Consider the following 24992-nt stretch of genomic DNA (forward strand, 5'->3'; position numbering starts at 1 on the left):
AATAAATATGTTTACGCCAATCACACTAACGGAATTGCAGGTTACAGGGTTGCAAATTTGCACTAATGTTAGCTTACTCTCGGTTAGAAACTATGTTTTTAGCTAGTTATTACTGCGGACCAAAAGGACAAACTTACGTTTGTAAATAAGGAGAAAATATCATATCAAGCATTCTCTGCACTGTTTTTTTTTTTTTTTAGAATAGGTCTATGAACAAGTAAGTTTACTTAGAAACTTTTAGTTTCAGTATTTTGTATGCGGATCATTCAAAGAATCCTCCAATACTGGAATGGTTTCTATATACAGTTTTGGTACAGTTTTTTTTAATTTAATATTATAATCATACAAAGAGCCAACACAGTACAACTGAACGAACACTGGATAAAGAAAATAGATGACCCAATTCAATCTTCTCGCAATGATCTGCGTCCTTATGTAAATCTCTAAGCCACGCCAATTTAAAAATCACCCATTCAACACACATGTTGAAGTAACTGCAGTTTTTCATAATTCTTTAATGTTTTCCATGCAATACACTGCTATTTCTCTATAAAACATAAAATGTTCATTTTGAGAGATTTTGAGATCTATTCTCTATCCACAGTATAAAAAAAAGTTGTTTTCTTGGTTTCCAGATGCATGATGGGTGGCAGGCATTGCCGCTGCTGACTGGCTGGGCTGCAGCCTGTGACAAGGGGCGGAGCAAATTTTGTAAGAATGGGAAATTGTGTGGCGTGTCAGTGACGTGCAGTACAGTACCTGTGTTTAGATGTGGCTTTGCTTAGCCTCTTCTGTTTGGCAGATGCCTCATCCCAATCCTGTCGATGGGAGGAAGGCGTCGCCGCGGCAACTCAGTTGCTCTGTTGACAGCACATAAAGATAACATCTTTTTCTATTGATTTTTTTACGCAACTTCGTAACATTCAAGAAGTATTTGAGCCACTGGGAAGGAAAATACCAAGCAAACAGAAAGGCATAATATTACAGTATAGGAATAAGTGTTGTTTCTTATTAAAAAGTCAGAAGACGAAACTCAAAATTGAATCTAGAAAATGTACACTCTCAAAGGACAGTTACTTTGTAATTAAAAAAAAGATTGTTAATCTTGAAAACCGTTTCTCTAAAAAAAATACCTCTCAATTCCTTACTTTTTTTCCCTCAAAAACATTAGTTAGACATCTTTTTTATGAAAATAATATGAAAAACTACGTTTACCATGAGATCCGAACTTTGTCATAGCATTAATCTGTTCTGACCTTTGCCTGTTCGCCACAATTTTGGCGTTGATGGCGCCGATGGACAGCCGATCCAGCGGCGACGCATTCCCAAGAAAACCCGTCTTCCTCTTGGGCTCCGTTACATCGTTCTCCGCTTTGGCCGGACCATCCGGCCCGAGCCTCTTGATCCCGCTCGAGTGGACTAATCCGGCCGGTCCGGACCTCGTTGTCACGTCACCGTGCTGGAAAGGTCAATACAGTCGAGTGGGATCAGGCTAATTTTGAGGTGTGCTGCTTAGGCAAAAGTATAGGGACACCTAAAGTTGCTTCTTTCCTTGTGGCCTGACATGCCTCAACATTAATAATAACTAGAATTAGAAACGTGCGGTACCACTTTGTTTTTCCAGACCATTCACAATAAAATACAACACACTTGTGTAGACACGAATACCAATAGAAAGTACTGATACCACCTGTACTTTTGATACACACATTTCTTCTCCAAAAAACAATAACAAACAAAGACCTTCCTATTTCAGTCTTGTATTTTCCTTTAAAGTTTCATGAAATTAATGGCAAATTTCTATTTTTCTCATTTGTAATATCTAGTTTGTGTTCGTAAACCTGCTCCAAGAGAGCAGCCGATACTGGTATCGCCCAAGATCACTAGTATCAAAACCTTGAAATAAGGCCTGATATTTTCCCGAACCGATACTTTGTATCGGTACTCAATTATCCCTAATAATAATAATGCAAAGATAACACATTTGATAAAATGTCCTTAATAATTAATGTTAATATTTGTGAAACTCAAATTATGGTTTTATATTTAGTAATAATTTTCCATTAAAATTGAAAGAGCTAAATGCAGCAGATAAATATAATGTCAATAGAATAATTTATAATATGGTCCTGAGGGCCAGAGCACCATATTGATGACGAAAACTCTTGTCCAGTGTCCGATTGATTGAAAAGTGTAATAAGTAACCCTAACACTGACAGTTATACACAATTTTAATAGAATTAAAATGCAAAAAATTACTCTTGCATCTTTTTACCTCTCCCCCATTTTTTAAAGATTTATTAAAGAGGACTTCTTGTACACTACAGTTGTCGTACCGTCAGCTCAAGGGCGCTGCATTCTGGCACATTGATGGACAGCAGGCAGATGAAGAGCAGAGAGCCGCACAATTGCATCTGCAACACACAACACCCGGAATGCATCACTCTTGACCCCTGCGACCTGGACACTGGCATATTAGCCTACAAACACATTTGCACTGCGGGCTAACACCTGGAGCGGAATCCACACATGCGCGCTGGCACACACATGCCACTTTTAGCTTTGCTGACGGGGATGCGTATTGTCCAGCAACATCGGGCTAATTTTAGCATTTTCCATCCCTGCAAATAAACGCCTTTGACCGTCCAAAAACGAGCTCTCCCGAGACCTGCTTACATATTCTAGTGTGCGCACACACGCACGCTGCCCACGTCAAACACATTATTGACTATGCACTACTTAGGTTCACGTGCACACAAACACACACACACATGCACAGTAAATTCTTCCATTCACAAAAATACCTGGGTCTTCCCTGAACTTAATCTTCAACACCAGCCACACTTTGTCAAAGATACAGTATTTGTGTTTTCTATGAAAACTGACATTGAATATATTTAAAATGTGTAGTATTTGTGTTTACTATGAAAACTGACTTTTAATACATTTAAAATGTATTTAAAATAGACATAATGTGATGAATTAATTGTTTATGTACCTGAATAATGTTTTTTTTTCCTGTTTAAATTATTAAGACATATTGTTTGGGACACCTGTCTTTATACGCCAAAATAAGTTACAAATAAATGAAAATGATATTATTATTTATTATTATATTTAGTATTTCATCACGTTATAATTATTCAAATTCAATTTCTCTAATATACAGTCATGCAAAAAAGCTCAAATGATGTGTAAAAATAAGTTATTTCTCAAATCAGAAAATATCGGCATGTGTTAAGCATGTGAAATGATTTACATAATCAATATTAGTGCAAATATACAGTGAGGAAGAAATATAATCGACAAAAATGAAGATTTTTATAGTGGAACAACATGCACACACCTGCGTGCACACACTTACACGCATGTTACCTTCAATGTGTCCTCTTGTCTGTTGCTGTGTGCAGACTTGATGTCAGGTTTTATAGCAGCTGTCCGTCTTTCCAATGTGCAGCCTTTTGCGTGACATCACTTCCTGTACCCCCTTTCCATTGGGTAATGTGTTAATGTGTGTGTGTTGGCTTCATCAGGTAAATTGATGGATCTTTCCTTCCGCAACTCCTTTTCTTTCGTGTCCTCTAGTTTTCTAATAGTGATGTTCTCATCAATATAAATGTACAATATGGGCATGATTGAAGCTCACAAATCAAAAACATCGTTGTGATGGACCAAAAGTGACAGCAGATGAATCCCAATGTTCTTTTCCTGTCGATTTTAAGACCAAAGTCATTAATCATTTTATTTTTGTCACATTTTAAATATTTTAATGGAATTTCTTTTTACATTTACTAGTTACGTATACATACCGGGGTCAGGTTTTTACACATAGAGTAGGGGCTAGGCAATGATAGAAAACAAATAATCACCATTATTTTTTTCTTGATGTTTTTTTTTGTTTTGAGGTTTTTTAATGGTCCGAGTTTACTAATAGATGAGAATAAAACTCAATTAACAGGTTGATTTTCTTTATCCTCTGCAAAGAACGTCTACTAATATTACAGCTGTTTACCAGCTTTGTAAAAGTTGTGTTGAAATGTTTTGGAACCAGCAAATGAATTTTAAAAAAGGCGTGTAGTCTGTGGTGGACTTGATTTGGGTTTGTGTTTCCGTCGCCACAGGCTACAGCCCCCTGGCCTATGTCAGTTGTCTGTCCCTTGGGGGCATGTCGGCCTCCATCACCTTGTCTCATTTGCCCTCATTGAGAAAACACAACTGGGCTATCAATAGCGGCCAACTTACTAATAACGACAAAAATAAACGGACCGCTAATTAGCGGCGACCTTCTCGGGTCGCACTGATGTCATTCCACCCCACCCATGCCCTCTTCTTTTCATCCATGGTACATTCTTGAACATATATCAAGCTCCTGTATTAATGTGTGTATATTTACACACAAATAGAAATAATTCATTGTTTAGGAAGGCAACACATACACACACACTCTTAAGAAAAGTTCACGCAAATTGAAAATGGGAGATGAAGGCCTCAGGAGGAGGAGGATGATGATGATGATGATGAAAACTCATTTTTGTTCACTTACTTTGAGGAAGGAACTTAGAATCCCTTCCATAGTCTCTCGTTTCTGTAACACATGTAAAGTATTCATTAGTAACTTGAAAATTGTCATTTTCTGCAACTATCATGTGCAGCTTATTGCGTGTTTTATTCCAAAACTGATTCAGAAAGCGGAATTCAAAGCCTAATTAGATGATCCGGATACGTTTTCTTGACCTGCAAATTAAGGTCAAACTCACCCAGGTATGCTTATGTACAGGTAACATGTAACGTGTAACCTTGTAACATCAGGAACAACAATGCTAGTTTTAAGTTTAGCCTACAAGAACATTGAAAGGTGTTTTCAAGTAGTATGTGTAAACATATTTGCTAATACTTTTGAACAAACTTGCAAGTATATCTGAAAGTACTCGAAAATACATTTAAACAGTTAAAAGCTTTCCACTTTTTGCCTTCAGTGATGTCATATTTATTTCTAAATAAATATGCCTCATTATAGCATCCATATGGGGTTAAGAATCCACATTACATCATCCTTAAAGGGACAATGTGTACGATTTAGACCTTTTTCATTAAAAAGGAATAAATTAAATGATTATACGTTTCTAAAACTTGCAAATAAATGTGTTCTTATCAACCAACAGAATGTTTCAAATATTATCTTGAGTCTAGTTATCTATAAATTACATTACATGGGGGGTGGCACTCCTCCGGAGGCTGCAACTCTGTTATAGCTACGGACAGTGATAAAAACGGTCGAAATCTTACACATACTCTCTCTTTAACATAAATTAATTGAGCAACATTTAATTCCAAGAGTACCGGTTTGTAAAATAATTTATTTTTAGCATTTTTGACATTTGATTATTTGAACTGTTTTTAACATTGATTTAATAACTAATAATCATGACAAAAACCTATTTCCAATACAAATAAAATGTTTGCACTCACCAATGTGGATCCGCACAGTTATTTGAAAATGAAATCTTTAGTTTCTCAAGAAGACTTCTTTAACTGTGCATTTAAAGTCCATCAGCAAGTATTTTTCTGTGGACATGGAGGCTAATGCTGAAAGCCGTGTCTGTCCGCACGTGTTTCTGGCATAGGTTTTAATGGTCTGGTAAATATATTTGCAATCAGATCCACATCTTCTCCTTCTGCCATCTTGGGTTGGAAACACAACAATGCGCCTTCTGTTGTGATTCTGAAGGCTCGGGCAGATTTCAGGGCACCTAGCAACAACAGCTAGCTAAAATATGAATAGATTAAAAAAAAAAAAAAAAAAAAAAAATATATATATATATATATATATATATATATATATATATATATATATATATATATATATATATATATATATATATATACAGTATATACGTCTTTTTAACTGGGAAAAACTGTAGTATAATATATAGTACTGGGAGCACTGCAAAAAAAGTGATTATAATATGTCATACAGAGAACAGACCACACACACACTCACACACACATGCTTATGTTATACGGGTAATAGGGGTCATTAAGGCATTAAACACTTCATTTGTTGACTGGACTTTGACATTGTCAAATTTAATCCCAGGACCTTTTCGCTTCATTCATCGCAGACTTAAATGTAACACAATACACACGCTAACAGGCAGAATTACCCTATTTCTGGCTTCACACCTCGCCAGCCGCCCGAACGTCTTGTTCCAATGCGACAAAAAGACGTTGACAATGCGCACGACCGGCACGCGCCGGCGGGTACCTCTGCCGAGCAGCCAATCAGAAAACTAACAAGCCGGTGATGTCACCTGGCGCGGGTAGGCATGCCGCCGAACGACACCCGAGCCCTCTTGGCTTTCGGGGGGTTCTAGTAACGTGTCATTACGCCGGTTAGAAATAATCCTCATGATATAATGTTTGTGGATGAATGTAACAAGACCACGCATCTTTGCAGGAATGAAGGCGGAGCACCAGGTACCCAGGAGAAAAGGATGTCGAAACTCAAATCGGAAAGTAGATGGTTTCACAGGAAATCATTGAATTACTAACGCTGGCAGTGAAAGTTGCCATAATAAGGACCCCTATCCCTGAATGTCTCAGCCAATGACTTGGCAGAACACTGTAAAGCGTAAAATAAGTCCCGTACTTGCTTGTACAATGTACCTTGGGATATGAACGTCACAGTTGACGAAAAACCCAATAAACGAAATGACATCAGACCTGTTGCGTGTCCTCAAGCTTTCTGTGATGCGCACGGCTATTGTAGAAGCTTGTGTATTAAGGCGTTTTTTCTTTTTTTTATTGGAGCGGGTCAACCTGTGTTTCAGAACGGCCGTGAAGTAATATTATCTGCTAGAGAAATGTCTGCTGGTGTCCACAAAAAAAAAAAAAAATCATCAACATAAAGTGTTCTCAAAAAGAAATGATTATAAATAAATATTTGTCCGTAGAAAAATATTCAACTTAAAGCGTCCTCTTTTGGGATCATAGTAGAGATGTGTTCAAAATAAATGATTAACTTGACAGGTAACGAGAGGTGGCACATGACAAGTTAGGTCCAACCACTGCTGTATGAAATTGAATAACCTACTGAACATAAAATCTATTTTCTGACATTACAGTTTCCAGAAACATTCAATTACGTCATTAATTATTTTTAAAGTATTTTTGTATGTGTGTTTTATTTAAAATCTGGAGTACCCCCTCGAGTTCCTTCAAATACCCCCGGGGGTACCCGTACCCCATTTGAGAACCTCTGCTCTAACTACTACCACCTTCTCCTCCAGCCCACGGACGAAGTGATTTTATACATTAAGTAGCTGTACAGTAACGTTTTCTACCATTTTCTTCCTATAGCTTTCTGCTGTTTAGTTGGTGTGATATTGTTTTCTGCCGTTTTCTCTCCTCCTCCTCCATGAATGATTTCACTCCAAAGGTAAGGGTCCAGATTTGGATACTTATTCTTCTTGCCGCAAATGAGTTAATTTACATGAGAAACTGGACGCAAAAAAAAAACAAAAAAACATCGCTGTATGAAAGCCATCCCAGAATCAATTGCTTCCGTAATATCGAGTCATCACTGTAATGGACAGTTGACAATTTTTAGATTTAGGACATTCCAGAGTACTGGATCCCAAATAGAGAATGCTCTTGTCTAGAACCTGCTGGCTTCATTATCTCGGAGTCATCAAAAGACCAGCATGATGCAAAAATAGCCCTCTGGATGGGGCAGAGAGGCAGATTGCCTTGCTAGTTTAATTTGACTCTTTGATAGGTGGGCAGTTAGTCCAGACACACAAACTTAATTGTGAACAATACACCAGAAGTCAATTTGTCTTCTCGAAAGCAGCTGGCTAGAGTCCCCACCAACCAACTCACGTTGTGCCGGGGCCAACGAGATTGGAGGTGTGTAGATGATGTCTGGTTCACCCTTTCTCATTGTGCTTTAATTGGCCTCCAGCTCTCAGCAGGCTGCCATTATTTGGGATGGAAAAGGGGTATTAGCTTAGCGGTGATCAGCGGCAACAAGCTCACGGCTAATCACTACTTTCCTGTGGACGCACATTCACAGGAAACAAAGTTGGTACGTGTGGGCGGTATTTTCTCATTTTTACACGTTTTAGGGTGCTAGGTAAAGTATGTGTGCATGTGTCTGTAATTGTGCAGAAGTCAAATGCTCCAGCTTGTTGCCTTTAGTTCATCTCCACAGGGGACAGCACTCACACTCAAGATTAACCATGCAGGTTAATGCACGCCAACAATCATTTAGTTTGGGGATTTTTTGGGGGGGAAATGAATTCAAGTACAAATAGTACTAACTTTGAAAAAGACTCAAAAGGTTCTGCTTCACAAAAACAGAAATCAATGCCTGCAAAAACGTAGATTACTTTAGGGTGATTTTGTCTTTCGTGTTTTTTTGTTTGTCACGGGGAGTTAAATCTTGTTTAATCCAAAGCGGTTGTTTTCTTTGAGTAAACGTTGCAACAAAGACTGGCCGTTTGCTAACGTCCACGTGTGGCGAGGGCGTGCCTCGCCCATATAGTGTCAAAGGAACCCAGCGGCGAGCAGGCTGCCAGAAGTCAGGCAGCCGCTGCTGTTGTCCAACAAATCCCGTCGGCCGTCCCCACCGTCATTAGCTTCCCAGCGGGGATGCAAAACGAGAGGCGGGATTTAGCATCTGTGCTCGCAACCAGAAGTAGACCACCAGGTAGAGCGCCTGTAGTCCAGCAAGTTGCTTATTTGGGATTTTGGACCCTCATATTGTAGTCTAAACTGGACATGGGCTGGTAATTGAACTAAAACTACGGTAACTCATACATTTCTAAGAGTCAACTCATTCAACAAGGAGAAAAGTTATCAAACATACTGACTTAGACCAACACAAATGGGGATGTGACCTGAAACATTTTTCCATCCATTTTCTTCTACAGTCGGCCCCCCTGTTACGATATTAATCCGTTCCGCGGTTGGGGCCCGTAAGACGAAAACACCGTATGGCGGACAATCCAAACCTATGTTAGATAGCGAATGCAAAATTGTACATACATATTAAAAATTGGTACCAAAATAGTATAGTAAGTGCTACATTACTCTTTAACATCACTAGCAATCTTGGGACCCATGGCTAACCCTTTCAGATTTGAATTTAGCAATAAAATGCACTATAAATACAGTTTTGTAACCATTAGCGATAGAGCAAAGCTTTACCATTCCGCCATTTTGAAACGAGTGAGGCCGACCAATAGCAGACCGGCATCTCCGTCATGTGAGGGCAACTTAAAATAAGTGCAATTACCTAAAAATGTCTGCAGATGGAGACAAAAGAACACAAATACAGCCAACCCCCTAGCGTCATGACAGCTGTTTTTGTCGCATTGCCGTGAAAATACCGCAAAGAGGGTACGATAAAACTCAGTATTCCACTTGGCAACAAGAAAAAAACGTAAGCCAGGGACGCTGTAACACGGGGGTCCACTGTACTTATCATGGGACCAGCAACATGAACAGAGAAGCCCTGGCATGTATCTCCCTAGTCACCTGGTCCAGATCTCCCAGGAGGATCCCGAGAGCTTTCCAGGCCAGCTGAGAGACGTCATCTCTCCAGAAGGTCCCAGGACCTTCACCCAGAAGGAAAAAAAACAATGCATAAAAGTTGAAATTTCCTAAATTCATGTTTAAACGTGTGTGACGTTCCAGTGAAACCAAGGTTAAACTTGGTGTCTGTCGATGGGTGAAGTTGGGCCTTCCAGCCATGGTCCAAGGTCCATCAAAGGCTAGCAGCTGGTCGCCGACCTATCATCTGGGTAATCCCGCGTCCCGCTGCCGGCGTTTGTCCGAGTACAGCTACCCAGGGGCTAATTGGAAAACGAGCAGCCTGGTGTGTCGCCGCGGCAACAATCCAGACATCAGAGTGGCTCACCTGCTGAGTGACACGCCCACAGTGACTGCTGGATTCGATTGGCGCACATGGTGACCACAAGGTTATTGTGCCATCCCATAATAACGCAAATAAAACACCTGATGGTTGCTCCGTGGACTTCTCCGCATGACAGATTAACCTAAAGGGCCCAAAGCATGATGGGAATACTCACACTTAATACTCTGTTTGTCAGTAATGACAATATATTCATTGATCTTAAAGAAACGTGACGCGTCACTTCATCTCTCGTTTTGTTTGTATCCTTGCTTTACGTCCTCATCTCATATCCATGTCTCCCATGCTTACATCTACGTTCATTTTTATATCTTCACTAGTCCTCCTTGTCTGATTAACTTCTATTCTTGTGTCCTCTCTTTTACCTAAAGTGTAGACACCAATTTGCTTGATATTTTCTTTTTCAATGTCTCTTTTCTTGTTCCCTGCCTCATTTTCTCAGTTTCCTTCCATCATTAACTCACTTGTGCCCGTCTTCTGTTGTTGTCTTGTTTTAGCGGAGTGTCAATGAACAAGTGAGATGAACTTTTAATGATTTCCTGCTGCACTTGAACTCATCTGCTGTCACGTTCTCGTTTGTATTTGTGCGTGTGTGGCATTCTTAGTCGGAACGTGCACATGTAATTTAAAGTCTTGAAATCCGTTTGTTGAATTTGTTGACATCAGGTGATTTTGCTACCTGCATGGCAGTGACGTCACAACAGTGAATGGGACTGGGCGAGCTGTGATTAGTAGAACTGTGTGTGTGTGTGCGTTTTCTTTAAAGAAGGCCCGTGTGTGTGACTTACGCGCAGAGGAGCTTCAGAGCAGCTGCATGTGTTCTCTCCATCATTCTCTCTCAATTTGTAATTTCGTTTTACTTGCTGTAACGGGACGTTCGACGGTGCGCGAGCACGTGGTGAACTTCCACGGGTACGCGTGTCTGCGGTAAGTTACCAGTCAGTCAGACTGTCGCGGGAAATACTGGACATTTATATTGCTTAAAATTTTACGATTTCCCTATAAAAATACACATTTTATTGAGTTAATTTGAATATTTTTGGGATGATCGTAATTTAAGGTATTGTTTAATGCTTTTAACTTAACGTTATCCAAAAACATGTTTTGCCCAAACGTTGATTTAGTTTTTTTTCACCTCGAAGTACCTTTAACAGATATTACCATTGCATGCATAATTATATTTAACTCATTATGCGCCAAAGAAACAAAATTGCAACAAGCAAAATTTACGCAGTGTGACTATATCTCTAAATATTATCAAGCTAAAATCTTTTCAAATAGTGATACAAATATACTTTGAAAAAAAAACCCTCTGGCGCCTTAAAGGATGATCTTGTTTGAACATGCGTTTTTGCTGCTGATGTATAAAGTATTCTAATGTATTTTATAGAGTCAACAACACATATCTCAGCATTAAATTTAAGAGGTACAGTTAACGTGAAATGTATTTACAAGTACAATAATGGAAACCGTTATTTTTATTGCAAATGTATTTTTATTTTATGGTTTATTCTCAATTTAATCGTGTAATATCGTGTAAATATTTTTAGTTTGGATTCGATTCCTTCTTTATAAAACATTTCAAAAATTGTTCATATTTTCAGCATGTATTTTTATTTTGTAATAATGCTCAGTGCATATATTTTTAATTCCCCTTTTTAAGAGAGATTCTTGGCTTCTCTATTTCCATGGAAACCCTAATCTCCACGTGGTCCACCGTGGATCAATGTCATGCCACCAATGTGGGAGAAAAGGGTCATAATTCCTTGAGCCCGTGGGGTTAGTCTACTTTTATTTAAAAGTCATTTTAAAATTATTTTATGATGATGAGGCTCTTTGATGTAATCTTCTAAATGTGTACGTGTGTCAGAGGAGCGTGTGTTTGGCAGGTCTCCCCCTGCTGGTGGGCTGTGGGCAGAGCAGCTCTCGCCTCACCTCCAAAGAAACAAACAGGTAACCATGCTAATGTGCAATTTGTCCATTGGATTACAAATAGTGCCACTTTGGATTTTTAAAAAAAAATGCTAAGATTGTTCAATATGATATGTGTGTCTGTGTATGCAATGTTCGTGTCAGCTTGAGGACACGCTGCTTCAACGAGAGAAAGAGCTGAGTCGCCTCCAGGAGGAGAACAATAAACTGCGACAATTCCTCAACTCGTCTTTTGTCAGGAATTTGGAAGACAAAGCCAAGGTAAAACAAATGCACACACTCTGACATGAGTGTGAAAACACAATTTTGACACACCTGCCCCCCTTCACACGTGAGACCTCGAAACACTAATGTGTCACATGACTCTAAAGAAGATATCTAACTAAGTGGGCCCAATTTAGATGTTTTCATAAAGAGGTGTACTCACTTTTGCCACTGGTAGTTTTTTAAGCATTGTTTTTTGTGGTGTTTTGAGGGGACAGTAAATGTAGTCTTCAATCTGTATTTCTGCTTCAACAAGAACATTTATATTCTGCAAGTGTCTGTATTTATAGAGGATGTGAGTACTTTTGCCATCACTAATTTAGAGTCTTCAATTAGGCTAATTGACTTTTGTTGAGAGATGCGGGATACAGCCTGGATCTGTCAGTATCATGATACAAAAATGACAAACGTGAATTTTTGACACTGTGAAGAAATGAAGTACTCAGAACACAAATCAATCTTGTTATGCAGAAGTTGAATGCCAACAGGACCAGGAATCTGAACAGGAGGCAGACGAATCCCGTTGGCTCTTTCCAAAACTCCACTCGGCGCCACCTCCAGATCAGCAAGCGCATTTGCCGGAACCTTAGCGCCGAGTTCAGTTCTGCTGAGTCCAGTTTTACAGATTCCAGCTCCAGCTCCTCCGAGTCCACGCTGGACCTTTGGGTTCTGAGGACTCTTGGTCTGAAGGATCCGGACACCATCGACACATCGTCCGTGCCGGCTGCATACCGGCAAAACTTAGCGGTCTCACCGGTCGGTCAAATCGAGAGCAACCGGTCAGACTGCAGCTATGGCAGCGTTGAAGGTCTGCAAAGTCGACCTGCCCTCATGTCGTCAACTCCAAACCTGCATAGTCCACCACCAGGACATCGGTTCTTTGAGGCGACTTGCTTCAGTCAGACGCATTTTAGCAGTCCAGACCTGAACTGCCCTTTGACCCCGCAGAGTCCGGCACAAGCTGGTCGGTCTGGAGGTGGACATCCTGACTTGGCCTTCGTCATGTCCCTGAGCCCTGCCTGTAGCGTAAAGACACTCAGCTATCCTCAGGGGCAGGCTTTTGTCAGTAAGGATCCCCAAGGACGTTGCAACTTCACTTGGTTACCCACTCACACCTCGAAAAACCAGGACCCAGGAGGTGGAATTTAGTTGAACTCCAAGAACAAATGTTGAAGGCTATTTCACGTTAGCTGACTCGAAAACTCGCGGCTACTCTCTTGTTGCAAACTCAAGTTAGTTTGACTTGTGCCTTCAGTCGGCATGGTCGAGCATTCCAGTTGCCAAGCGAATGTCTCCAGTATTGCATCTCTACGTTTGTCACTACTCATGAGATGCCAAACAAGCAAATAACATTTTAGCTGCAAATTACTATAAGTTGATAACATAACGGCTCCAGTGACTAATCTGACACAATAACGCATGACAACTTGATGGACTGAGTTCAGGAAGAACTTAAAAATCTAACATCATGATGGAGAAGTTTACCAAATGTTTATTGTTTTCATCCATTAAAGGCCACAACAGCCATTCGTTGCTTAGCTAATAGTTCTAGCGTTGTGTTTTGTCACTGGACAGTGAGTCAGGAAGAAAAACGAGCAGTGTAAAAATGGGTTACTAAATCAGAACAAGTTTGACTTGTGCCTTCTCTCCCTTTAAAATCACCATACTCAGGTGTGTAGGTTGCTATTCTAATAGTTTGTAGTAAAAGATAATCGTAATGATGAATATTTGAAATTTAAATATGAACCCAACTGATGGCTTTTATATTGAAAAGCTAAATCAAATGTGTTTCATCGCTTGATCACCGTAGTTGAATATCTTGATTGCTGAGCCAGCATCACACCTTCACGTTAAATTTAATTGCATTCTGTTGTTCAATAAACTACTGACTTCCATGCTCACACTTGTATGCTTGTACAAAACCAATACAATTATTGCAATGCCAAATCCTAGACTATCCCAGATGTCTTCGGGCAGTAGGAGAGGTACACCCTGATTTGGCTGCCAGCTAAACGTAGAGGACACAATGATGTAGAGAAATTATATTGAGGGACAATTTAGGGTCGTCAATATAACTACCATGCATGTTTTAGGAATGTGGATAAAACTGGAATACCCAGAGAAAAACCACAACAGGGAGAACGTGCAAACTCCGCACAGGGAGGCTGGAGACGAAAGCGAACCCACAATCTCCGCATCCAAGATGGATGTGCTAATCTGTCTCCCACAGTGCTACCAGCATTTAGAATTATTTTTCTTAATTCTGAAAATCCATCATAGTAATTTTAGCCATGATCAAATACGGTAACGTCAAAGAAGGATGTTTATATTTCAAATGACGATGACTACTAATTTATTACATTTGTTGTTAAAAGGTAAGAATGATTTCACAATTTGTTTGAAAACATTTGTGCAGGTGCACGTTAGCATGCTAGCTGCTCTTTATCTCACTTACAAGCTTGGAAAGAGTGCCATTTCCTGGTGTTTCACAACAGTTGGTGGTCTATGACTCCCCGGAGATCCCCGCCTCCCCGGTCCTCCCTTTGCACGTAATAGTGGAAGGGGTTCATCTCCCTGGGGGGGGGTCCCCCGAAAGAACCAGCCAGGTCCCACGAGATGCTACGGGGAGGTCGCGTGGAAGAGAGGTGTCCGAGCCAGTCTATCGCTAATAACACAGTGAGGCCGGGGGGACGCAGATGTCAGCCAGATTGTTTGCATTTGAGTAGAACGCGGGAATGTGAAGGAGGGTGTGGTGAGGATCACACAGAGATCACGAGGCGACCCTCTCCGCTGACGGGTCATTAAGGAGGACGGACATGAAACTCAATCTGGCCTTGGACGGGCGAGATGACAGCTTGAGCACTCAACAGGTCCTACGGTAGGACGCCCACTATCCACCTTTAAAAAAAAAAACAAAAACACTAATGAGTCGACCCTTCTCACAAGTCATTACAGTGGCCTGAAAAAAATGGGAACATTTTCACCGCAGAAACCCATTTTATGCTGCCATCTTTCTGTGATGAATTGATGTTATTAGGTTCAGGCAAGTAGTGCTTGTTTTTGTTTTTCCTCCTATTATTGGGTCACCCGTATGCTTTACTTTGCGCTCTTATAGTGTTTTCATTGATTAGAATCCTGTGCGATCTTGTGTCATTATCAATCTATACTTGACGATCAACGACTCTACGTCACGGCTCGGCCTCTTGGTGTAACATGGTAATGTAATGCCTTACACGCAAAAAAAAAAACTAGTACTGTAATATGCATATAGTAATAACGCATTACAGTTTTGAAGTAACTTGCCCAATACATAGTATTGCTATTGTAACCAAAACATGATTGGATGCACCTTTTCCTGATCAAGCATACATATTTTTCCTTCTGAGCTTTTAAGACATATGTTAAGTTCAGTGTGAAAACTTCCTTCTATTCTTGATTGAAATGAATAATTTACGGAACTACAGCTGCCAGCATACAGGTTGAGAATTGAGTAAAAGCCAGTTAGTTCAGGAAAAGGCACATCAGTTCATGTTGGAGAGGGGGTTGCTGTTAACTTTCCAAGACTAATGAGCTTTGTTTGCTTATGCAATCAGGAATAAAATAGTGCAACTTGACATGACATGTTTTGTGTGTGTGTGTGTGTGTGTGTGTGGGGGGGGGGGGGGGGGGGGGTGTTCTTTTCTGTTTTTTTGTGCTCCTCATTAGTGTGATTGTGTCCACCTGTCTGGTAAATCAGCTTCCCAACTATTGTTCCTGTCCAGCTGTTTCGGGTCATCTCGTTAGTGTTGAGTGTATTTAGTTCCCGGTTTGCTTTCAGTTGGTTGTCGTGTTATTGTCTATGTGTACTCTCAATGTCTTATTACCTCCCTGTTTCTGTCCTCTGCCCTCAACAACCATGAGTTTAGTCTTTTAAGTTATGAATTCTGTTTGTAAACTGTTTTGTTCTTGTTTAACTTGCCTCTGAGCAGAGTTAAATCATCCTTTTTGAGCACCTCAACCTCCTTGCTTCCCTGCACTTTTGGGTCACTACCTTCCACGTATCTCCCACCATGCTGAGTTGTGACAAACAACGGACTAAATAAAACTAATTCCAAGCTAAGTATCGAATTAGCAATAGCTGCTAGTTTAATGCATTTTTTAAATAGAATTCCTTTCACGAGACTAATTTCCAAATTTTCACAAGGGAACAATATAAAATACAAAAAAAAATGGTTAAGGAGAAGAGTAAGTGTATTGAGTGGTTTGGATCAGATGTCAGCAGGCGCGTGTTATAACCATGCAACTTAATGTAGGAAAACGCCAACACACAATAAATCGTAAAAACACAATAAAATACAATACTGCCATTAGCTTAGCTTTAGCAGCTGAGCCAACAAGTACAGTGTAATTAATAACCAGTTAAGCAGAAGTGTTGAATTCCATCCGAGCGCTGACATACATTCCACTCAACTTTCATCAGCGATAAAAAGTCATAATATGAATAAGTACATTTAGACCAACAAGCAGCGACTCTCAGATTACACAAGTGGACTATTTTCTGTCTCGACTCAAGACAGTGAGTCATAAATGCAAAACACTATTCACCATTCCATGCCGCCTTAAAATAATGTAACTAAACAATATAGGAAGTGCTCTTTTGTGTTCGACAAAGCAAACATACAGTGAGTGCAGTTGAGCTGAGGAGTTAATCGCCCTTTGTGGCTTTTATGGAGCTCTGAAACCGAAGCTATCCTGTTGAGTGAAAGCGAGTGAGCTGCTTTGGGTTCTAGTTTCTGTTAGCTCTGCTTTACTGTTATGAAGAACATAACACACAGTACAAAATTGATTTACTTTGCCTGCAGGAATAGTCTCACCAGAAACTACATTGAAAAAAGTTTTCCTGGACGAAAGCTTCATTTTTTTAGGGTCTCATTTTTGAGTTAGCTACATTGGTTGTTTTTTGCCGATTTTTTTTAAGAAACATTTTTGTAATACATAATTAAGCAATATTCAATTTCATTACGTTTCTGTTTACATTTTTCAAGTTTCATTTGCTGACCCAAAACAGCATGTTTAAGGCCTTTTTCAACTTGTTTCATTTAATATAAAACTGGTTGAAAATATATTTTCTCTGCAAAGTTTTTTCCCATTAAATTAGTAAAACGTTACAAAATATTAAAATGGATTGTTCCAATGACTTGTTTCAATTAAAAAAAAAATTCTATCAAGTTTCTCGGCTAAATAAAGCACACATTTGAGCTTAAATTCTTTGGAAAATTCCAGAATTTGAATGCTTTATAATAAACTTCTTCAAGTTAGGATTGTGATAAATACTAACTAGAGGATAGCGAATGCCGCTTAGAATGAGACCACCTTGCAATAGGTTGCAGGAACCGTGCTTGGAGGGTCCCCATTCAACAATGGCAGGACCCCCAAAGGCTTCCAGAGCCTGAAACACCTTCCATCCATGACAATCCTGGGAGAAAATTGAGGCTACGTCTATCACCAAGGTCAAACCAAGCTGTGCTGCAAGTGTGGTGAGCATGGGCTTCTAACAGAAGTGTGTGATAAGTTATTTGAGGAAAATGTAGAACAGTTGGGCATTCTTTTAAAGAATGCACCAATGGCATTTTGAGTCCATTGTGGGGAGTCCAACCACCTTTACAGAAACTGTCCAAAATCTTTTGCCAACAAAGTGAAGACAAGAAATGAAAAAGCTCACGTGGCTGCATACACAGCGGTGTACAAGGATTGGCAGACTCTCCAAGATTTCTATGAATCACCAGCACAGTAGTTGGAGGTGGTAAAGGTGAAAAATACAATGATGGAACTTCTAAACTTTATAGAAGAAGCTGTGACAGAAAAAGGCCTTTTAACAAAACATTTTAGAGGAAATAAACAAATGTGTATAATGTTTAAAAAGGCACCTCGCGAAGGTGGACTCTGCTTAGAGTTCTTTGCAACCTTTTGGAACATTTTAGCACCAGACCTACTTTGTTTTTAATGACTTGGCAAAAACAAGCAAACTGCCAGACACTTTCAGAGTAGGGATAGTGACATTATTGCACAAGAATGGTTACACCACCGATCTCAGCAACTGGCGACCCATCACTCTTTTAAACGTGGACTTTTTAGTAAACTTTTAGCTACACGAATGGCTGCAGTTTTAAAGGACATGCACAACCCTGAACAAACCTGTGCCATTGCGGCAAGGAAGATCAGGGACAGCCTAATATTGTTACGTGACACCATCTGTTATGCGAGAGACGGAATCATGCGGCTAGTAGTCCTGAATTTAGATTTTGAAAAAGCATCAGAAAAACATCAGAACACAAGCAATGACCCGGTTCTGGATGGGCGCATACGTGCGTCAAAGACTCCCTGTGGCGTTTATTCTACCACCTGCATATTCATACATTAGAATTTTTTTTTAAAACATCACAGAAGTGAATCAGAAAACAACATGTAAAAAAAACATAATTGCAAATGTCTGTTGAGCAGGAAGCAGTGCGTCCAGTGCACTTGCTCTCATCCGGCAAGCCCACAACAGTTTGGCGCAATGTCAACCACCCTGCCCTTCCGAACAGACTCCGGGACCTCTGGTGGATGGTTCTCCCAGTCAGGTCCATCATGCACTCCCGAGGAATGGCAGCCCATCCTACCTGCCCCCGACCAGGTTGTGGCGCCCAGGAGTCGGTATGGCATCTCCTCTGGGAGTGCAGCGCTGCCGTTGACCTGTGGGCGAAAGCCGACCACCTAAGAATATTCCCGGACTTGCCAGCAGGGGAGGCCCTAAATGCCAACCGGTGCTCTACGGGGTGAGCCAGAGAGAAAAGCCTCCAAAGGACTTCGATAGACAGTGGCTCACCCTGCCGCCATCTGGGCCTCCAGAAACCTGCTGGTGAGGAGGTGCAGGCAGACTCCCTCCGTGGCTCTGCTCCGAATGGCTGCAGAGACCATCACAGCTGCGCGCGGCAAGCCAAGGAGACAGCCACAAAGAAGCGTTGCCTGCGCCCGCCCGGAGGAGGAAACCGGAGCTCCACGGAGAAGGTCGTGGTAGCAACGTGTTGAAGTGTTCTTAAAAAAAATAAATAAACTTTTATAAAAATGTTTAACTAATTTGGCCCCCATTCTACAGTAATGTCATACTCTACTCCAGGGGTGGCCAAGTTCGGTCCTCAAGAGCCACAATCCAGACTGTTTTCAATGTATCTCTTCAACCAACACACCTGAGTCAAATCAGCGTCGTTATCAGGATTGTGCAAAGCATGCTGATGAGCTAATCATTTGAATCAGGTGTGTTAGTTGAAGAGACACAATGAAAACAGGCTGGATTGTGGCTCTTGAGGACCGAACTTGGCCACCCCTGCTCTACTCCATACTGGAGAAATGTGATATATTGTTGCAGTAACAATAAAACTTTAAAAAAAAAAAAAAAAAAAATCTGTTCTTATCACTCTAATATCTGATATGTCCCCGATCTGGGGACCATATATTAAATTGATTTTTGGAACTGGTACATGGAATAGGTTCTTGCTCCATCCACTCCACGCATTAACATGATATTGCACGCATTAACATGATATTGCAGTACCTAGGAGCGGTGCATTCCCCTGAATTGTCGAAAATAACGACAGACGAAGCATTTGACATAGAATGCAATTAGCCATTTGGATCGACGTTTGGTTGCAATCAATTAATAGACTGCATCTTTTAGACATACACTGATTACCCCATCATTTTGCGGTTAATGGGGCGGTTAACGGGTTTAGTCTGAAACCCGCGAAGTCGGGTATCAGTTCCTAGATTTCTATGTACGCCCCAATATAGCCACAGTAACCATAAACAATCCTTTTTTTTTTTGTATTTTTGCGTATTTTATTTCCTTTCTCCTATTATTTAACATTACATTATCCTTATTAACATTATTGTATATTCATTAAATAACTGATATTACTTAGTTTGTTGAGAATTTGTTCTCAGGACTGTTTATCTGCACCAAGACTCCGGTGAAAGAGTCATCATTTTGAACTTCACATTTATTTTGGCTCATGAAAGGTGTATCATGTAGTAGCTGTTGAATAATAAATCAACAACAATGTTAAAGTCAGTCAACTAACATATAAGCACTTGCCGAACTTTAATCTGAATTTACTGTATTTTTAGCCGACATTAGCGGGTTAGCAACAACTAACAACGACTAACTATAAAGTGCAACCTCTACACAAACGAACACATAAACAGAATAAACACTCATCGCTTACTAGACATAGGCAGTAGTAGCGTGCGTTATCAACATAAATGACAATAAACTATAAATATGAGCTTACGTTGTCATTCACTACGTCACCGTAGCGAGCCGAATGACGCGCCGAGAACTTACAACAGGAAACGGAAATGCAACGGGACCCGACGAATTAAAAGCATACATTTCAAATAATATTAAAAAAAAACGTCACGAACTCTAACGCTTGAAGAATTCTTAACATAGTTATTTACTAATATTACTTACTGTATATTGTACTTTTTTTTTTCATTTTTTCTCCATTTTTGCGCATTTTTAAATTATTTTTTATTTTGAAATATTTTACATTTTCCCTGGTAAAACCCGCGAAGTACTAAACCAGACCGCGATGCAGGAGGGGTCATTGTATATACTGTTTATGTATAGTAACAAAATTAGCGCCGCTGACACCAACTGGTGTGTAGCACACATTACACACTTCACGCCGTTCCGTGCTCGTGAGGGTGTATTCTATTTGTTGAATCACACTCAAAAGTCGATCATGTCAGATTAAGTTTACATCTGAAAACTTCTATTTGCCAAGTTAACTAATTACATACAGCTATTAGTTTCGACAAGTAAGTGGGGATGCACCGTTCCTGGAGGTACTGCAATACCAGGTCGATGCGTGGAGTGGACGGAGCAAGCCCCTATTCCATCTCCCAGTTCCAAAAATCAATTTAATATATGGTCCCCGGATAGGGGACGTATCAGATATTAAACTGATAAGAACAGATACTACACTTGATCTTAGCCAAAAGGCCGAGAAGCGATAGCCACAATCTGTCGGAGGAGATGTCTTCATTCCCGACGCTACGAGCTACAGTGACGGTGACAAACGTCCGCAGTGCAAATATTTACAGGCCAAACATCAACTACACACCTTGTAATTGTTAATGGAGACACGTGCATTGTTTTTCAGCCTATAAATCGAGCAAATGCTGGGTGCTGTGTACCACTTGATCCATATTGGTCCAATAGACAAAGAGCTAAAAATGTGCCCCATCTACTAACATCACCGTGTTCTTAAGTGGCCAAACAAAACGATGGGTGACTTCCACAAAAAAAACGTAAAGGCGACGCCTAAATTAATGCGGGGTAATGCCTGGTTCCACAAGAAGTGTACGGAACACATAACACAAAAGTGACAGAATGATGGTATGGTGCCATTCAAGGAACAGCAAATGGGCATCACTTCATCTGACCAATTGTTAAAATCTCTAAGTTGAATATTTAATTAAACATGTTAGATCAGGGGAGAGCGCGAACGCAGTCCCCCACTACCAGAAATTATGCAGTCGAGATTCCCACATTTGGGGAATTCGCAGGGGTCAGCCCAACCGGAGTGCAATGGCTGAGCCTCACCCTGGGTGAACCACCTTCTTGATCATGGTATCTCCCCTGCCAGGTAAGTATGAGTTGTACACGCAACCGACGCAGAAGTATTGAGCGCAGGCGCCCTCTTCAGTCATGGTTATAGCGCTGCGAGGGTGAAACTGGGAACACACACAAGCTTGACGTGGCAGCACGCACGTACCAGTTAAGGCAGTACTTTTAAGATAATACATTCGCTAAACCATGGTCAAATGTGTCATTTATTGCGCATAGGCATTACCATCATGCATTGCTTCTTCCTGTTTCTTTGTCGGTAACGAGCATAATGCATGGAGCACTAGAGTTAGCGCCGCTGACATCTACCGGTGTGCAGCGCACACTACACACTTCAAAGACAACACTGTGGGGCTGCCTTCATAAATTCGACATTAAACAATACTGTATTGTGGGTTGATCTTTATGTTGGCACTTCCTTTTTCATGGTCAAGCCCGTACACAGCGATCCCGACTTGCAATTGACGTATTTTACAGTTCGACGACGGTCTGAGGGAGCAACGAAATCCGCCCTCACGGACTTGCTCCGCGCGCCGCCAGGCACCCGCTTTCAACATTAACTGCGTGTCGAATCACAGTCTTGAGTTTTTATTAACAGAGGAGGGAGGGGTGCACCGTTCCTGGAGGTACTGCAATACCAGGTCGATGCGTGGAGTGGACGGAGCAAGCCCCTATTCCATCTCCCAGTTCCAAAAATCAATTTAATATATGGTCCCCGGATAGGGGACGTATCAGATATTAAACTGATAAGAACAGATACTACACTTGATCTTAGCCAAAAGGCCGAGAAGCGATACCCACAATCTGTCGGAGGAAATGTTTTCATTCCCGACGCTACGAGCTACAGTGACGGTGACAAACGCCTAATAGTGTTAGTAACAAGGGATTTTCACGTGTCCGTTAAGAACGAGGGGTGTTTATCCTAACTCGCCGTTTGCTGAACAAATACTGGGAATGGAAAGATGGATGGCAAAACTTCGTCTAACCTTCCATGATATGTTTATTTGACGAGTCGTAAACGAAATACGGCCGCATGCAGACTCGGCGTCATGGGCGGGATTAGGGGGTCGGGCCCGCCCTGATAGGCTGCTGTGCCCGCCCTAGCTCGACTAGACTGTACCGTGTACTTGTATTATTATTTTTTAAATAACACACGCTCATCCAATCTGAGCAGCGAATAAATGCAATTTCTGGCCAATCACAGATAAGGGGGCGGGCCGAGAAGCCGGATATGTCCGCATGTGAGATTTCCGTGCCAACGTGGAGCAACATGCACAAGTTACTTGTGCCACAATGACTCCGGACAACATTGACTTCATACTGATATATTTTATCGTATATGAGGTCTTTAGGGCCCGTTTGCTGTTGTTGCCCAGCGAATTCGTTAACTTAGATGGTCAATCGAAATCATTTGCAAGTATCGTCCAACCTGACCGTCGACCTACTGTTTGATGGTTCTATTATCTTTGGCTATACATTGCATAGGGTTTTCATCAAAGCCGAACTGTTCACTCTCTCTCTGGAAGCTGAATTTTGACACGGTCCAATAGGAACCCCATCATTTGTTTTATACACTTAAATCAGGGGAGAGCGCGTACGCAGTCCCCCACTACCAGAAATTATGCAGTCGAGATTCCCACATTTGGGGAATTCGCAGGGGTCAGCCCAACCGGAGTGCAATGGCTGAGCCTCACCCTGGGTGAACCACCTTCTTGATCATGGTATCTCCCCTGCCAGGTAAGTATGAGTTGTACACGCAACCGACGCAGAAGTATTGAGCGCAGGCGCCCTCTTCAGTCACGGTGTCCTTTGCATAAACACGTGAAAATTCAAACACACACACATTCTTGATGAGGCAACACTCGTACACGACACTTAAACAATGCTTAAATGTGGGGTTGAAATCCGCTAAAACCATTCCCACCATGCATGAATCCTCCGTGTTCCTCTATCAGAAACAGCTAAATACATGGGAAAATACAAACAGCGCTGCTGACATCTTGTGGCGGCTAACGGTGCACTACACACTTCAAAGCTTGACTGGGGATGCAGGCATGCGTTTTATCTTTATTTGATTGGCTATAGGACAAATATCTCTGGGAGGAAAATTAAAAAAAAAATCATTTTTTTCGAGAAGGGTATGCACTCGTGACAATTGCATTCGAACATCACAGTCGCGTTCCTCTCCAGACGACAACGCGCAAACAACAGTCTCATACCATATAAAGATTTTAGCGCCTTGAAACTACCGCAATCCCCCAAGTATACCCCCCCCCCCATGAAGGCCAAAAGTATGGGTGCATCCTGTAAACGGTAACTTAAAAAATGACTGATAACAATGCACAAAACCAAACAACTTTACAAACAGTGTGGTGCCTCGTCCAATTGCGTTAAATGTTATAAAATGAAATACGATTTGAATCTTTTTCTACAACGTTGCATAAACGGCATTCGTGTGCAGAACAAAGAGTTGTTAAACGACAATAGACGTCACACAGCCCGCCTCTATAAACCACATCGCATTTTCCGGTTTTCCAACAGACAAAATACAAGCACAGCGCCACCATCCAAGAGGAGGTGAACTACAAACCTTGCGTCAATCGTTTAGCTAACAGGTTGCAATGCCTTTAAGTGGATTATATTCAACAAACACGTTCAACCGTTACAATAAATGCACAAATATACATACATGCAATCCAGCTATTTAAATGCTGTGCAACACTGCTTCAGAGTGCGAATGTTGAATGTCATTAAGTGTGGCCTAGGCCGCATGAATGTTAAAGAGGCTTCTTTTACCTGGGGGATCAGGAGAGCGACGCGTACACCCATTTTAACAGTCTCAAAACCTCCCACAGGTCTCTCTGACAATTCGCTGGGCTATTTCTTCTGCATTCATATTTTTGCGTCAGCATTCGTCGACGAAAAGTCACTTTTTTAGCTGGCTACAATTAACGGGTCCATTTTTTAATTGGGGCGTTCAGTGTCACCTGGGACTTATCAATACTCTTACATAAACTCATCTCGTGATTTTTTTTCATTTAAAGAAAGGAGGACCCGGATTAAACGAGCAATCGCAGGGAGGAAGCACTAATCCAATGGGAGAGAGTGAATAGGCAAATGAAGAAAGGGAGAGAGAAGGAAGAAAAAAAAAGGATTGCCAGACCTCCAGCTCCTCGAAGGAAGAAAAAAAAAAGGAGTGCCAGACCT

General features: G+C 41.0%; 2 protein-coding genes, 4 non-coding genes and 1 pseudogene across 12 annotated transcripts; 2 read left to right on the top strand and 5 right to left on the bottom strand.

The window, feature by feature from the left end:
• Positions 1 to 495: 495 nt before the first annotated feature.
• On the bottom strand, positions 496 to 24992 carry ostn (osteocrin). 7 transcript variants are annotated; one of them, XM_088428512.1, is made up of 9 exons: positions 24582 to 24992; positions 18981 to 19189; positions 18775 to 18847; positions 14589 to 15031; positions 4544 to 4585; positions 2337 to 2414; positions 1257 to 1459; positions 760 to 860; positions 496 to 685 (listed from the first exon to the last, which is right to left on the bottom strand). In XM_088428512.1, the coding sequence occupies exons 5-8, from the start codon at positions 4571 to 4573 to the stop codon at positions 782 to 784; spliced, it is 390 nt and encodes a 129-aa protein (XP_088284638.1). In that variant the 5' UTR covers positions 4574 to 4585; positions 14589 to 15031; positions 18775 to 18847; positions 18981 to 19189; positions 24582 to 24992; the 3' UTR covers positions 496 to 685; positions 760 to 781. The 7 variants fall into 7 exon arrangements, 6 of the variants coding, with proteins under 6 accessions (XP_088284638.1, XP_088284639.1, XP_088284642.1 ...); XM_088428513.1 differs by lacking the exons at positions 18775 to 18847; positions 18981 to 19189; XM_088428516.1 differs by lacking the exons at positions 14589 to 15031; positions 18775 to 18847; positions 18981 to 19189; positions 24582 to 24992 and adding exons at positions 3376 to 3708; positions 3810 to 3840 and having other exon boundaries at positions 4544 to 4567.
• On the top strand, positions 9523 to 14032 carry gmnc (geminin coiled-coil domain containing). The gene is made up of 4 exons (XM_088427824.1): positions 9523 to 9610; positions 11808 to 11890; positions 12014 to 12130; positions 12605 to 14032. The coding sequence occupies exons 1-4, from the start codon at positions 9523 to 9525 to the stop codon at positions 13280 to 13282; spliced, it is 966 nt and encodes a 321-aa protein (XP_088283950.1). The 3' UTR covers positions 13283 to 14032.
• Positions 19528 to 19708, top strand: LOC148416019 (U2 spliceosomal RNA; annotated as a pseudogene).
• LOC148416020 (U2 spliceosomal RNA) lies at positions 20980 to 21170 on the bottom strand. The gene has a single exon (XR_015867339.1). It is a non-coding gene; the product is annotated as a U2 spliceosomal RNA (small nuclear RNA).
• LOC148416021 (U1 spliceosomal RNA) lies at positions 21649 to 21812 on the bottom strand. The gene has a single exon (XR_015867324.1). It is a non-coding gene; the product is annotated as a U1 spliceosomal RNA (small nuclear RNA).
• On the bottom strand, positions 22390 to 22580 carry LOC148416022 (U2 spliceosomal RNA). The gene has a single exon (XR_015867331.1). It is a non-coding gene; the product is annotated as a U2 spliceosomal RNA (small nuclear RNA).
• On the bottom strand, positions 23367 to 23530 carry LOC148416023 (U1 spliceosomal RNA). The gene has a single exon (XR_015867325.1). It is a non-coding gene; the product is annotated as a U1 spliceosomal RNA (small nuclear RNA).

The sequence above is a fragment of the Hippichthys cyanospilos genome, chromosome 11 (genome assembly GCF_059441005.1).
Source record: "Hippichthys cyanospilos isolate Australia breed blue-spotted pipefish chromosome 11, RoL_Hcya_1.0, whole genome shotgun sequence".
Taxonomy (NCBI): domain Eukaryota; kingdom Metazoa; phylum Chordata; class Actinopteri; order Syngnathiformes; family Syngnathidae; genus Hippichthys; species Hippichthys cyanospilos.

Coding starts and splice junctions, on each gene's coding strand:
- ostn (XM_088428511.1), bottom strand. CDS start 2,474: ATGCCAGTGTCCAGGTCGCAGGGGTCAAGAGTGATGCATTCCGGGTGT. Junction 1,460..2,336: donor GCAGCGCCCTTGAGCTGACG/GTACGACAACTG, acceptor TGACCTTTCCAG/CACGGTGACGTGACAACGAG. Junction 861..1,256: donor ATTGTGGCGAACAGGCAAAG/GTCAGAACAGAT, acceptor TGCTGTCAACAG/AGCAACTGAGTTGCCGCGGC.
- gmnc (XM_088427824.1), top strand. CDS start 9,523: ATGTATCTCCCTAGTCACCTGGTCCAGATCTCCCAGGAGGATCCCGAG. Junction 11,891..12,013: donor ACCTCCAAAGAAACAAACAG/GTAACCATGCTA, acceptor TGTTCGTGTCAG/CTTGAGGACACGCTGCTTCA. Junction 12,131..12,604: donor ATTTGGAAGACAAAGCCAAG/GTAAAACAAATG, acceptor CTTGTTATGCAG/AAGTTGAATGCCAACAGGAC.